This window comes from Chinchilla lanigera, unplaced genomic scaffold (genome assembly GCF_000276665.1).
Source record: "Chinchilla lanigera isolate Chin_1 unplaced genomic scaffold, ChiLan1.0 scaffold00112, whole genome shotgun sequence".
In the NCBI taxonomy this organism is placed as follows: domain Eukaryota; kingdom Metazoa; phylum Chordata; class Mammalia; order Rodentia; family Chinchillidae; genus Chinchilla; species Chinchilla lanigera.
Genome location: NW_004955513.1, coordinates 3,619,918 through 3,633,289, shown reverse-complemented (window position 1 = coordinate 3,633,289; position 13,372 = coordinate 3,619,918). Strand labels below are relative to the sequence as shown.

Genomic DNA, 13,372 nt, shown 5'->3' with positions numbered 1-13,372 from the left:
AACTGCCAGGGCTGCCGGGGCAGCTTCCGTCCCACACAACCGTTGGGCCGGGTATCCTAACCTTTCTGTCCTTCTGCAGCTGCTCTGGGTAGCACAGCTCTTGTATGGTTTCTGCTTAAATATTTACTGGCTTGAAATGAGGACCCAGACAGACTCCAACCAAGCCTGCCATTTCCGCGTCTATTGAAGGCCTGAGCGCTCTGGATTCCCAGGCACAGAACCCAAGGGACGGGTGCCTGGCTGCCTCGCTGGGAACCGTAGGAGGCCACTGGGATCGCCCAGAGCATGGGAAGGGCTTCTCAGGGGTGTCCCCAACACAGGACCTGCTGCTCAGGGAAGGAACTGGGTGTCTCTTCACCAGTGAGTCACTGAGCACCCAACACATAGGAAGTGACACTGCGCTCCGGCATGCGGCCAAATCCACCCCCTCCCGGCTGACGCCTGAACTGAGACAGGGCCTAGAGTGGAAGTGGTGTTTGAACTCTGCGAAGGCAGCGCTGGGGGGCGGGCGTCAGAAGCTACATGGCGGAAGCAGAAAGGGTCTGGGTCGGGCCTGGGGGTCAGACGCGGCTGGGTTGGTGTGGTCAGGATCAGATGCGATTGGGGTGTGCACGCTTTTAGACAGCAGGCTGCACTTGGGGGTGACTCTGGGAGGGCCTCCCAGGCTGCCTTGGGGGACACATCCAGGAGGAAGGGCCACATTCGGAGATTCATGGAGACCTAGGCGATCAGGTGGCTGCTGGCCAGGTCTCCTCCTGTGAATCCTCAGAGCCTCAGAGCGGAGGCTCCCGAACCCTGTCTCCCTCCCTCTCTGCACCTGTGCCCACATCAATGGGCCAGGGCCACCTTGCAAGCATCACCTTGGCCCAAGGGGCTGCGGGGAGGGTGGTCACATAGCGGTGATGGGGAGGGCGTTATAGGGAGGGTGGCGTTATAGGGAGGACCGCCACAGTGTGGGTTGTGGGGAGGGTGGTCACATAGGTGTGGCCGTCCACACTCACGGCCGGACAGGTACGGGGAGCCGGGCCCCACTGTATGGGTGTGGCAGGCCGGGCCCACGCTGGGACCCTCGGTCATCTGTCATCATCTGGCCTGAGGTCAGTCAGCCAGAGCCCCAGAAACGCCTGCCAGACACCAAGGGGACCAGCACCTCCACCCAGAGGGCTCCCTGCCCCGACTCCATACTCACCGGAGCCCCTTTCTCTCCAGCCGGCCCTGGCGGTCCCTGAGGCCCGGGTCGCCCTGGAATGCCGATGGGCCCAGCAGCACCAGCAGGACCTCTCTCCCCGGGAGACCCCTGAGTGAGGGGCAAGAAAGCACTCAGACTCCAAGGCTCTGCAACTGCAGGGCCAAGAGCTGCTGAGAGCACCAGTTACGCAGCTCCTCTCCAGAGCCCTCGGTGGCTCCCTGTGACCATACGTCTTGCCCTCAGTGGCTCCGTGACCGTACGTCTCGCCCTGAGGCCCTCGTCATCAACCCCCTGTGAGTGCGCCCCTCACAACGCCATCTCACCCCAGTGTCGGGAAGGGCCTCCTCGCGCGCCTGTCTGCAGTGGTCTCCCCAGGCCTGGCACCCCCTTTCCGCCTGGGGTCTGCCTGCCTTCAGGCACTCACTGCCCACTATGCTCCCCGAAGTGCAGACTTTGCAGCTGGGGACACCCAGCCTAGTGGTGGGACACCCAGCTTCCTTGCCGCCTCTCAAGTGAACTGTCACTCTCCAAGGGAAGAGGCCAGTGACGTGGAGGATGCTTCCCCAGAACCCACGAGGTCTGTGCCGTCCCCCAGGGGGCCGCCTCCTTGCTCCCCAGGGAGGGCGCCTGGCATGTGAGACTGTGCCACCCCTCCACTCTGCCTGCTGCCCCACATACATGCACCCCAGGACCCTCCGCATCCCTGCCGCTGGCTTGGGGACACAGCCTGCAACCCTTCTCCACCCTGTCCCCTGCACACGCCCTTCGGGCTCTGGGACCCCTGGCTTGTTTAGAAGGGATGAGACAGAAGGCTTGGACTCACCGCGGGGCCCGGCGGGCCTGGGGGGCCTTCATTGCCTTTCAGCCCAAGGGCTCCCTGTGAAGTAGGAGATGTGGTTGAGGGCACCACGGGAAGAACCCTGGGCCATGCGCTGACCCTCCGCAGTCCCCGCACCTGGCTTCTCACTTACCACCGGACCAGGGAGCCCTCGGTCCCCAGGGAAGCCGCGTAAGCCTGGGGGGCCGTCCTTCCCAGGGAGGCCAGCCGGGCCTGGGTCGCCCTAGAAACAGAGCAGAGACATGCTGTTCCCTGCCACACCCCGCTCCCCGGCTTCTGGGTGCTGGACAGGGGGTCCCCAGCCCCTTGGCCTTCAAAGGAACTCTTGGCTTTGGGTTTTTGTTCGTCTGTTTTGGTGCTGGGGATGGAACACAGGGCCGGGCACACACTGTACCCCCTGGGCTAGTTCTGCACAAATATGGGGAACAGACTCAGGCCCCTCAAATTCTGCAGGACTACCACGGGCTGGGCAGGAGCTGGGGCTGCTGCTCCCTTTCCCGTATATTGGGGGCCGGTCACAAAGGCAAAGGTGCGCTTAGCTCAAGGAACCTGCGGCAGACATGGCTGAAAGCACTTCTCTAAGTGGGGTCTGAACTCGAAGCCCTTGCCTCTTTGAGCCGCAAGCCACACTGTCTGAAAAGAGGCACCCTTGGGGCTGTGCTCCTCCTGTGGTACCTTAAAGCTACAATACGTTTTGGACTTTTCCTGAGCCCATGTAAGACGACAGGGTCTGCAATGCCCTTGACCTCCTTTTCCAAACTCAGGGAGCTCCGTGTCTGGGACAGATCGGTTCATACGCACATGTGCTCAGACGCATTTATTCACGGTATGTGTGGTTTTCCTATTTCTTTCTCAGTTTTACCGCTTTCTAGGTTGTTCCTGAGCACGGCCAGCACCTGAAAGGCTAGAGAGCTGCGAGGCAGACCGGGAAAGGCTGCTGACCTGCTTCTGCACGAACAGAGGCAGTGGAGACGCCCACCCTCGGCCCCGGGCTCCCTGCAGAGGCTATGAAACCAGGGCCGTGAGCACAGCACTAAGAGCAAGGGGGAAACACGTTCCTTTTCACTGCTAGAATTTCCTTTACGCCTCTCCTGGTGGGGGATTTTTAAAGCATTGCTTTCTACCAGATCCGTCTTGGATGTCCCAAGCATGATAGCGTTTTATCCATTTCTGGGAGCAGGCAGGCGGCTGGGGACAGGGCTCCCCACAGAGGCTGTGTGGCTTTGATCCTTGCCCCTCTACACGCTGTCCCTGACCAGGTTGGCTCAAGCCCTGGCTCCACTGGAGCAAAGATGAATTCATGATGAGACTAGCCTGAGAGGTTACCTACGCATCCGAGAGGAGCAGGAGAAGGCAGAGGTCCTAAAGGATTCCTTAGGGAAGGGCAGCTTGACATGGAAACTGCCAGAGACTCACCTTCGTCCCTTCTTTGCCGGCAAGGCCTGGGAGTCCCTGTTCACCAGGAGGGCCGGGAGGCCCAGGATGGCCACGTTCGCCCATTGGGCCTGTTTCTCCCGTAGGACCCTGGGTAGAAAACCAGCATCAGCGACCGGTCATTTCCCAGTGACTTGCAGGGAGGGGCAGTGTCCTGGGTCTAAGGACACCCCAAGCCCCAGGCACAGTGCCACCATGGGCCACCACGCCCCCACATTCCTCTACAGGCCTGTTCCTTCCAGCCAAAAGCCAGCTGGGCGGACACCTTCAGTGCCCACTGCTGGCCCTGTGCCGCATCGGCTGTGTGGAGATAGCCACCGCGGGCCAGGAGCCTGCTGTCCTTCAGTTCTGAGTTGGCAAGTTGATCACTGCCCATTTGGCTGCCCTGACCCCCAGCCTGGGCAGAAGCTACTCTTCCCACTGACCCCTAGGACTGGCATGGGTGGCGCAGGGTGCTGGCAAGAACCAGTGGACTTGGCTATCATGGACACTGCAAAAAGGGCAAGCGGCCGCAGCTGACCCTGCCCCGGGAGGCCACACCCAGTCTCCTGTGGCATAAAACACTCCTCCCCTCAGCATGATCCCTGCACAGCTGCTGCTAATGCCCCTTACAGGGTTACCCTCCCTGCCCACAGCTTCTCCTCCCTCAGAACCGGGGAACACGGGCCCCAAGCCGTATTCTCCCTCCCGCATGGTGCAGATACCTGAAGCACAGAACCCTGGGGTGCCGGGTCTCACCTGAGGGCCAACCACACCTGGGGGCCCCGGGGGCCCGGTCTTGCCTTGGAAGCCCTGTGGAGAGAGAGAGCAGGCTGGGGTTGCGGAAGCTGCCTCGCCACCCTCGCCACCCTCCTCGGAAGGCCTGGTCCCCTTCCTGCCCTGTCCCCGAACGACGGTGCTGATGATTTCATCAGAGAAGCCCTGCATTAACTGCATGGAAGTTCTTCCCTCCCCGTGTTAACTGTGTGGAAGTCACGAGGCCAGATGGGCTGGCTCCATGCTGCGCTCCTGTGCACATGAGCCGGCTCAGGTCACGAAGTGTTCATTTCCTGAGGTGACGTGGGAGCCACCTCCGGGCTGTTCTCATTAGTGACTTTGTGGGGCTCTCCTGATTTTGTCACGGATGCTGCTCACACATGCCAGGAGAACCACCAACTTGCTACCCTCTGTGCGTGTAGGACAGGCGGGAGCCGGCCCTGGGCTCTCACAGCCAGCGGCTCACAGGTATTATTTTTAACTCAGACTCTGCAGGCCAGGTCTCTGAGGAGCCCAGGAGGGTTCTGTTCTTTGAGCCCAGTTCGGCTGCATGCACCGGGCCACACTGGCCACGAGTAACACGGTGCTCTCGGAAGCCTGCACTTTCCCACTCAGAAGCAAGCGGAGATGGAGGAAAGTCCAGTGAAGGTGCGTGAACGTCAGTGCTAACAACGGAGGCAGCGAAGGCCTGGCCATCTGGTCCACAGTGACTCAGGGACTGTCCCTGGCTGATGAGACGGACTCTGCCTTCAGCTGCTCGCTGGGAGATGGGCTACAAGCTCACACTCGGGAAGGGGGATAAAAGCTTGTGTTTCCATTTAAATAAAGATTAAGCCAACACCCAGGGAAAAGCACGGTCCCAACCATGTCCAAGGAGGCGGTCAGCACGGCATGAGCCACCAGAAATGGCGCCTTCCCTAATTATTTTAGGGGCCTCTTTCCAGACTAAGACGGCGAGTGAAAAGTACGCAGTATGCCAAACCTCCTCTCCTTGGGAAGGTATGAGAGAAAAATGTGCAAAGCCTGGAAGAAACATTTTAATTTTTCTCTGTGAACAAAAGGGTTCTGTAATCTCCATTTATCAGCCAGCACGGGCTGTGCAGAGCCCCAGAGAAGGCATAATTAAAAGGGTTTCAGCACGAGCCACCAAAGAGAGACAGGAGGGATTTTTCTAAAGCAGACAGCAAGATCATATCATCAGCTACGGCATTCAAAGACCCGTTTCACGCAGGGCCAGCCTGGGCCGGGGGAGGCCTTCCCAGACCTTCCGGTACATGCAAGCTGGCTGTGGAGACAAAGAACCTTTCTGCCATCCCTGCGTGGCTGCCGCTCTGCCCAGTGGGAAACGCTTACAAAGCTCGGTGCAAATCATCCTTTATGCTGGACAAAGCGGGCACACACAGAGAATGATCACAGCTAGGTGACAAAGAAGTCACCTGGCACCACACGGCCTCAGCTGTCGCAAGCCCAGGGCCCCCAAGGCACACAGGTAACCAAAATCACTTGGTGCCCAGGACAGGATTTCTGTGAAGTGTGACAAACCTCAAATAGGGGTTTGGTGGGGGTCAGGAAATGATCACCTTCCTACTAAATGCTTTCACTGCTAACCGAAGATGGTGGGACCCGCTGTCATGGTGACCTGAAACGCCATTTCTAAAGGTAAGGGCACAGCTGAAGGCCACCGCCTGGCTGCAGAGATGACAATCATATGCACAGCCAGTGCCTACAGAAAGGACAAATTTCAGTGCAACTGGGCACCTTTCTTCCTTCCTACTAAAGAAGGTGTCAGGGGCATCCACCCAGTCCCAACCATCAGCCCCAAGCCTGGGACCACCCAGGTGAACATGGCTGGGGTTGGCACAAGGCCTGCCACTCTCTCTTGAAATTTTACAGCCTAAAGTAACAGGGTGGCACAGCTGCAAATTCAGAATCTTCACAAGTACTTCCCCGACTGAGGCCCACGGAGCTCCAGCCAGGCCTCATGCGCACGGTTTTGGCAGCTGATGATGCTTGGTTGGGGTCCTAAATGTGGCCTTTGACTGAAGTTGCTAAGACCGATAGCAAGTCAGCCCCTGCTTGCTGCCCACAGATGTCCCAGGGCGCTGTGGTTGGTCTGTCCAAGCCAGGAGGACCCCCTAGACCATGCCAGGCAGTCACGGCTCTCCCACATGCAGGGAAGGAAGAGGCCAGGACATGCAGACCCAGCCCCAGCACTTAGGGTACTCACAGTCTCGCCTCTCTGCCCAGGGTGTCCAGGGAGCCCGTCCTTGCCTGGGGGACCCTGAGGAAAGGACCAAAGGAAAGATGTTTTGTTCAGGAGAGGCACCTGCTGTAGTGGGACCTGACACCCCACTCTCCAACAGAAGTCATCACTCCCTCCAGAGCTGTCACCCTGTGACCTTCTCTGCCGAACACAGTCACAGTGACAGTGCCGATGGAGGTAAGGACCCTGGAGAAGCCAACCCAGGTGCTGTCGCTGGCACCTGCCTGTTGTACTACAGAATCCTACAGCCACCCTACAGGACGCAGTTATCATGTGCTTCTCCCAGGAGGAAACAGAGGCAGGGAGAGGTCCACCAGACCAGCACTCTAAGGTCCAGTGGGTTGTAGCCAGCCATCTTGGGCCCCCAGTCTGTCCAACTCCAGCCTCATTACCAGCTGGCAGCAAGTCCTGTGGTTAGGTATCTTTGTATCTTTCTGTTTTAGGGGTGCTTTGAAGAACTAGGCTGTACCTGCTATGCAATGAGCTGCGTCCCCCAGAAAGTTATGCTGAAACCCTACTCCCCAGGACCTAGAATGGGGGCATGCTTGGAAATAGAGACTTTGCCAGTGTGACCAGTTAAAGTCAGCAGGGGTGGGGACTAAGCCAGTGACTGGGGTCCTTCGACAGAGACAGCTGGAGACAGAGGGAGACACAGAGAGGAGAGGGAGGCCAGCACCGGGAGGATGGGTTGAGGACTGGCAGGGAGCCCATGCTTTGGGAGGCGAGAGGCCAGAGCAGAGGCTCCCCAGGACCTCAGGAGGGAAGCAGCCTACTGACACCTGGGCCTCCAGGACGAGGACAGAAGACGGTCTAAGCCGCCCTGTTTGTGACCATTTGCTATAGCAGCCCCAGGACCTGGATACATGCTCAACCGGAACATCGTGGGGGTCTGAACAAAAGAGGGACCCACAGGTGGCTCAGGAGGTCCGGGCAGGTGGACACAGCCACGGGCTGCCACTGTCCTGCTGCCCAGCAGTGTCTTGCTGAGCCTCCTCCCCACCAGAATCCTCAGGGAAAGGCCAGGCACTGGGGGACGTCACATCCAGAGGACAGGGCAGCCAGCCATGCGAGAAGGCACTACTTACTGGGGGACCCTTTGGTCCAGGGAAGCCCGTGGGTCCTTGGGGTCCGTTGGGTCCCTGGGGACAGAGGATGGCGTGAGACAGAGGGCCTTTCCCCAGCAGCCCAGCGCTCACCGTGCCCACGACCTACCACCATGATTCCAGCCCCTGCCCCTTCCCGAGAAGTGAGAGGCCCAGCCAGGGTGTTGGGGGCCAGTCACAGAACCACGTCCTAGGGTCGTCAGGGAGGGGTGGGGCTGCACCCACTTTCCTGTGTCTCAGCACCCTGAGACCAGGCCTGGGGGTGGGGCTGACATCTCCAGCCCAGTGAAGGTTGCACTTCTGGGAGGTCCCACCATGGGGTCTCAGGGAACCCCACCCCTGGGCAGGGTCACAGTGGGCCCCAAAAGATGTCCCAGGGCCCAGGGCAGGACGCTTACCCGCTCACCAGGAGGGCCGGCAGGGCCATCACCTCCAGAGTTGCCCTTGGGAGGGAGAGAGACAGAAAAGCTTGCTGTGATTCTTATGTGGATGGGAAGACTGCGGTCTGACACCCCGAAAATGTCCCTGTGTGCGCCCTCCTCAAGCTCTGTCCTTAGGAAAGGACACATCAGCTTGAGCTGGCCAGTAGTCCCAGAGTTCACCTGTCCTCCTGCCCCATACCCACAACTGACCCTAGCTGACATGGGCAGGGCCCTGACATTTCCAGAACATTCTCCTGCAGATGGACAAAGGCTGCACCGAGTGGCCCAGGGCTCCATTCCCCCATGCTCCCAGATGTGGGGTGCGCTGGGTCACTGGGAGTGGGAGGCAGGCAGGAGGCACCTGGAGCTCAGCAGGGAGACTTTCCTACAGCCCACTCTGCCCGCTAGCCAGCCAGAGGTCCTTCTCACAGGCCCCTTGCAGTTCTGACAGGACAGGCAGGGGACAGTGGGGCCCTGGGCTTGTCTGCAGAGATGCAGGGCGAGTGGGAAGCTGCAGAGATCACCCCAGCAAGGGTCTCTGCTGGTAGAACAGGGTGGTTGGCACTGGGTCCGTGTGTCCCCTGGTTTGGGGATGTTCTGCCACCTCTCCAGTTCCTCAAGCTCTCCAGAAGCTGCTGGAGGAGGGGGTTCCCCTTCCAGGCCTCTGAGGAAGGACACCTTCCTTTTTCAAATAAAAAGGCCACAGAGCACCCTCGGGTGCTTCCAGTCTCCTCAGCAGTGACACTCGGGCCCACGTGGTCACTGCAGAGGGACCAAGAACATACCTTGGGGCCAGGCTTCCCCGTGATGCCCCGTGGACCTCTTTCACCCCTCGGGCCCTGCATGGATGGAAAGAGGGAAGGAAGGGAGGGAGGGCGGAAAGGAAGAAGGGTGGGTCAGCTCAGGTGCCAGGCTCCCACAGCCCACCTGTCCTGCCCTACGTGCCCCTTCTCTCCAGGACGGCCCTCAGGCCCCAGGTTACCGTTGGGCCTCGCTGTCCCCGTGGTCCAGGCTTTCCAGGTGTCCCCTAGAAGCAGAGAAGAGGGGGTCAGACCTGTGCAGGAGCCCACCCTCCCTGAGGCATGAAGATCCTGCCCAAGGCCAGGAAGAGCTCTGCCCAGGGCTCATCTGGGTTGAAAAGTGAGAAAATCGGGCCAAGCTGCGCACGGCATGGCCTGGCACCCCCCTTGGCCTAGCGCCCCACATGGCCCAGTACCCTACATGGTCCTGCTGGAGCCAAGTTTCCTCCTGCAGCGGGATGGACGTTAATCCCAAAGCTCCTCCACATCCCTCCCTCCCTGTCCCTTCCCCCCTCTCTCTTTCCCCCGCCTCTTTCTCAGCAGGGGGAGAAACCATTATTGCAAGAAAAGAGAAGAAAGTCAACTGCTTTCATACATAATTTACTTCTGCTACTGTTAAGAATATTAGCCATTAAATTTTCAGCAGGCTCTGCGGACGGGCAAACTTGCAATTTAACACATACATCACATATCCGAGAGTCATTTGCTCCTCTCGTAGAATTCAGACTCCTGTTTCCAAGCCTGCTTTGCATCTTCCAAACCACAGAAAGCAAATGCACGGGGTGTGTTTTTTTCCCGAAGCACAGACGGAACGGCTGGAAAATTCGGTTTACCTCCAGCACATGGAAGGAACGGACCGAACACAGCCTGGCGCTTTATGGCATCCAGGCTGGTCCCTAGGCTCCACCCTGGTCTCTAACGACAGAGCCCAAGCCGGCTCCGTGCGGCTGACGGCCGCGGGATGAGCGTCTTCTCGCCAGCTTTCATTCGTTCCCTGCCAGAATCAGAACCGCTCTAACCGTTTCTAAATGCATTCAATAAAACCATTTACGATGTGAGTCAATCATGTTGCTTTTTAAACCATGCATTCTAGCTCCAGCGCTTTTGTTCTGCGGCAATATCCTTTGGCTTCGAATTGATATTTGCACGTGAAGATTAGGGAAACATCCGCAGCCTTCACGTGATAAACATCGTGCCGGCACAGACTCCCCGACCAGCTCTCAGGCAGCACCTTGCTTATTGGCTTCTGGTGGACAGGGATTCAAGCCCGAGTTTCCATCCTGGTGACTGGAGCTGTTCCACAGGAAGTGCCCATGTCCCTTCACAGGCTGCCACAAATGCCTGTCCCCCCGGCCTTTCCAGGAAAGAAGGGACGAGGGTTCCCCTTCCCTGGGCAGGGCGTGCTACGGGGGCGCCCCTGTCCTGGGCAGCTCCTAGCAGGTCCCTCTTCTGGCCCGCGTCCTGGGCTGCAGCCGGCTCAGAGGTGCAGCATAGCTCCCGACCATTTAATGGTCTAACCCCGATGGCGGCAGAAGCCAGCCACCAGCCCAGCAGCAACCAAGGCTCAGGGGGACAGAGGAGCTCGGGTGGCAGATACATTCGCCATCGTCCTATCCAGCATCCCAGCACCTGGAGAAGCCAGCTGACAGGTGTGCCAAAGCAACAGCCATCTTGGCCCCTTTCTCTCCTGCCCCGTGCAGGAGCCCCCGGGAAACCCCACAGTGGGTCCCCTGGCCTCTGCCCCTCCCCACTCCACACTGCGGACTCCCTGCCCCTCCACCTTAAGCCTCACCCCACCTCCAGGAAGCGCCCAGCCGCCCTGCTGTGACTCTGGGGCCTGCACACTGTCCCCGGTCCCTGAGCAGGGTCTCACACCCTGCACCCGCGGTCTGGGGGCGCTGGTCTCTGGCTCCTCTCTCATAGGTGAATGCCTGCTTTGGCCACCTGGGGCCCAGGGCCTGGCAAAGCACGGCCACTTCTAAGGATTGGAGAGAAATGCACAACTGCAAGGGAAGCGATGGCCTGCGAACAAAAGGAAGCCCAGAGCCCAGGGCAGAGGAGGACATTCACGGCCAGGAGACCTGGGGATGGAGCTGCTGCGAGGATGCCAACACGAGAATGGGGGCATGTGTGAGGACGCCGGCCTCCAGCCTTCTGGGGACACCGGGAGGCCACCCCCACTCTCAGGCCGGAGGGCGCCCGTGTTTTCCCTGGTTCTCCAAACTTCACACAAAGCAACCACAAAGCAGCACAGGATGGCTGTCCTTGTGCAGTGCGACCCCAGGGAGCGATTCTGTCTCCGAGGCACCCTGCTTCCCCCGAGATTGCACACTGTGACAAGGTGAAGACGGCAGCCCAGCTCTCAGGATGAAACACGCGGGCGCACGCTCGGAGAAAGCATATAGCCTTGCCCTTTCGCCTGGAGTCTGTGCCGGGGACAGAACGTCCTTGACCAGGGCCATATGGGGACAGACCACCTTCAGGCTCCTGTCCAGGTGCAGCTTTGGGCCCTGGTAGGTCTTGGCATGACTCAGGCTTTGCGTTTTGTCTGATGACCAAGACACTGATGCCAGCAGGCACCCAGATCATCTGTCCAAACTCCCGGCCTGGGTGCAGAGCGGGAGGCCGAGGTACGTGAGGCTCACAGGGAGCACAGGACGTGAGCCACGGGGGGCCTCGACCGCGGGGCCCCGGTGCACGTTAAAACCACGGTCCCATCCCGTCCCCAGCTCTGAAGGTCACGGCCCTCTTAGGCGCAGCACAGCGGGTGCCCTGTGTGGAGCATCCCATCACACCAGCGTTCCCCCACTGACAAGGCCTCAGGCCGCTTCCTACAAGGGGCGCCTGCGGGTATTCCAGAGGACAGCCTCTCCCCAGACGCCAGCCAGAGCTTCTCTACAAGCAGGACGAAAGAGGTAGAAGAAAGACAGGTAGGTAGATAAATAATTGACTGATAATAGGAAATAGACAATCGATAGGTAGATAACAGAAGACAGATGATAGACTGATTGATACTGATAGCTAGATGGTAAAACATACACGGACACACAGACCAACAGAGGAGATGGATGATGGAGGGATGAAAGGAAGGAGAGAAGGAAGGGAGGGAGGGAGGGAGGCCTAAAGGGAGGGAGGGAGGAAGGCGAAACAGCAGAGAACCACGGACAGAGACAATGGCGGCCCATGTTGGCGGCACGCCCTGGGCCAGGCCAGCCCTGCAATCCACTCTGTGGACCAGCAGAGCACGGCCGCTGCCCACGGTCTCAGCCAGTGCTGTGCTGCGCCTAAAGAGGGATGCTGCCTTCAGCCTGCTGCTCTCGGGGAGAGCCAGACTGGGGTGCGGGGCCTGGTCCTGCAGCCCCCGCAGACAGCCTCTGTCTCATCCCGTGTGCCTGAGGGCAAGGTGGGTCAGAGTCCAAGGCCCCCGGGGCCCCTTGCTCTGCCTCCTGACAGGCCGTGCATGCTCAGGCACCAGGACTGCACCCAGAGCGTTCAGACAGGGAGGCGTGGGCCGCGGGACACCCCGAATATTGGAGGTGATCCCTCCCCGCGCAGCCCAGAAGGCCTGCATTCAGGGGACAATGGTGGAATCGAAGTGTAACACACCTGTCACTGTCTAGCGCAGAGGGAGTGGCGCCTCCACAGTGCTGGCGGGGAGGCGTGAAAATGCAAGGGAGAGGCACACACAAGGTGCTGCTTCCCTCCCTTCCAGGCAGCTTGGTGGGAAATCTCAGGCAGGGAGAAAGACAGGGAAAGGAGAGAGGGAGGGAGAAAAGGAGGAGAGGGAGAGAGAAGGAGGGAGGGAAGGAGGAAGGAGGGAGGGAGCAATCTGGCTCCGCCGATGGCCGAGAGCACTTTCCCCGCTTGTGCTGTTGACCAGAAGCTCCCTTCCCAGTGTGCCTTGCTCCTGCCTGCTGTCCCGTGTCACGGTGCCAGGGGACACTGAGGAGATCGCTGGCCTTGGGGCTCGGAGCTGAAGGCCAGGGTTTAAGATCCTCCAGGCTGGAAAGCGCTTTGGGCAGCAGATGAATGAGACAATGAGTGAGCCACCGACAGGAGCACCAGCCGCCACACCACACGCCAGGCAGCAGCGATCACGGGCCCGAGCCCCGCCTGCTTACCCGGCCACCCTTCTCTCCGTTGGCACCAGGGAATCCCGGGAATCCAATGGAACCCTGAAAGAGAGTTAGCGAGGGAGTGGGCACAAGTGCCGACCCAAAACAGGAGCTACCCTGCCGGTGCCTCCTCCCTCCACCCACCCACTGATTTACCCATCTGCCCACCTGTGCTGTAGCCATCCATCCCGCCACCCGCCATCACCCACCCATCCTGCCACCCACCTACTTACCCACCCCCATCCATTCATTTACCCATCTTCTCACCACCTACCCATTCACTCACCATCCACCTCCCCATCCAGCCACTATCCACCCACCTAGCCATGCTCTATAGCCATCCATCCCGCCACCCACCCATTCACCCACACAGCCACCTGCCACTCATGACCCACCCATCCACCCGCCCATCCACCCATCCATCCACCCATTTAGCCACCTATCCTCCATCC

The 13,372-nt window shown here is 59.6% G+C and overlaps 1 protein-coding gene across 2 annotated transcripts in view; it reads right to left on the bottom strand.

Moving 5' to 3' along the window:
* Window positions 1-13,372, bottom strand: part of Col5a1 (collagen, type V, alpha 1) — a gene marked incomplete at its 5' end in the record, with an annotated part of 126,994 nt that overhangs the window by 27,316 nt on the left and 86,306 nt on the right. For both annotated transcript variants that reach the window (XM_005408644.2, XM_013506703.1), the window contains 11 exon segments: window positions 1,190-1,297; window positions 2,013-2,066; window positions 2,161-2,250; window positions 3,444-3,551; window positions 4,200-4,253; window positions 6,445-6,498; window positions 7,566-7,619; window positions 7,982-8,026; window positions 8,791-8,844; window positions 8,988-9,032; window positions 12,927-12,980. In XM_005408644.2, coding sequence (XP_005408701.2) covers window positions 1,190-1,297; window positions 2,013-2,066; window positions 2,161-2,250; window positions 3,444-3,551; window positions 4,200-4,253; window positions 6,445-6,498; window positions 7,566-7,619; window positions 7,982-8,026; window positions 8,791-8,844; window positions 8,988-9,032; window positions 12,927-12,980 — 720 coding nt within the window.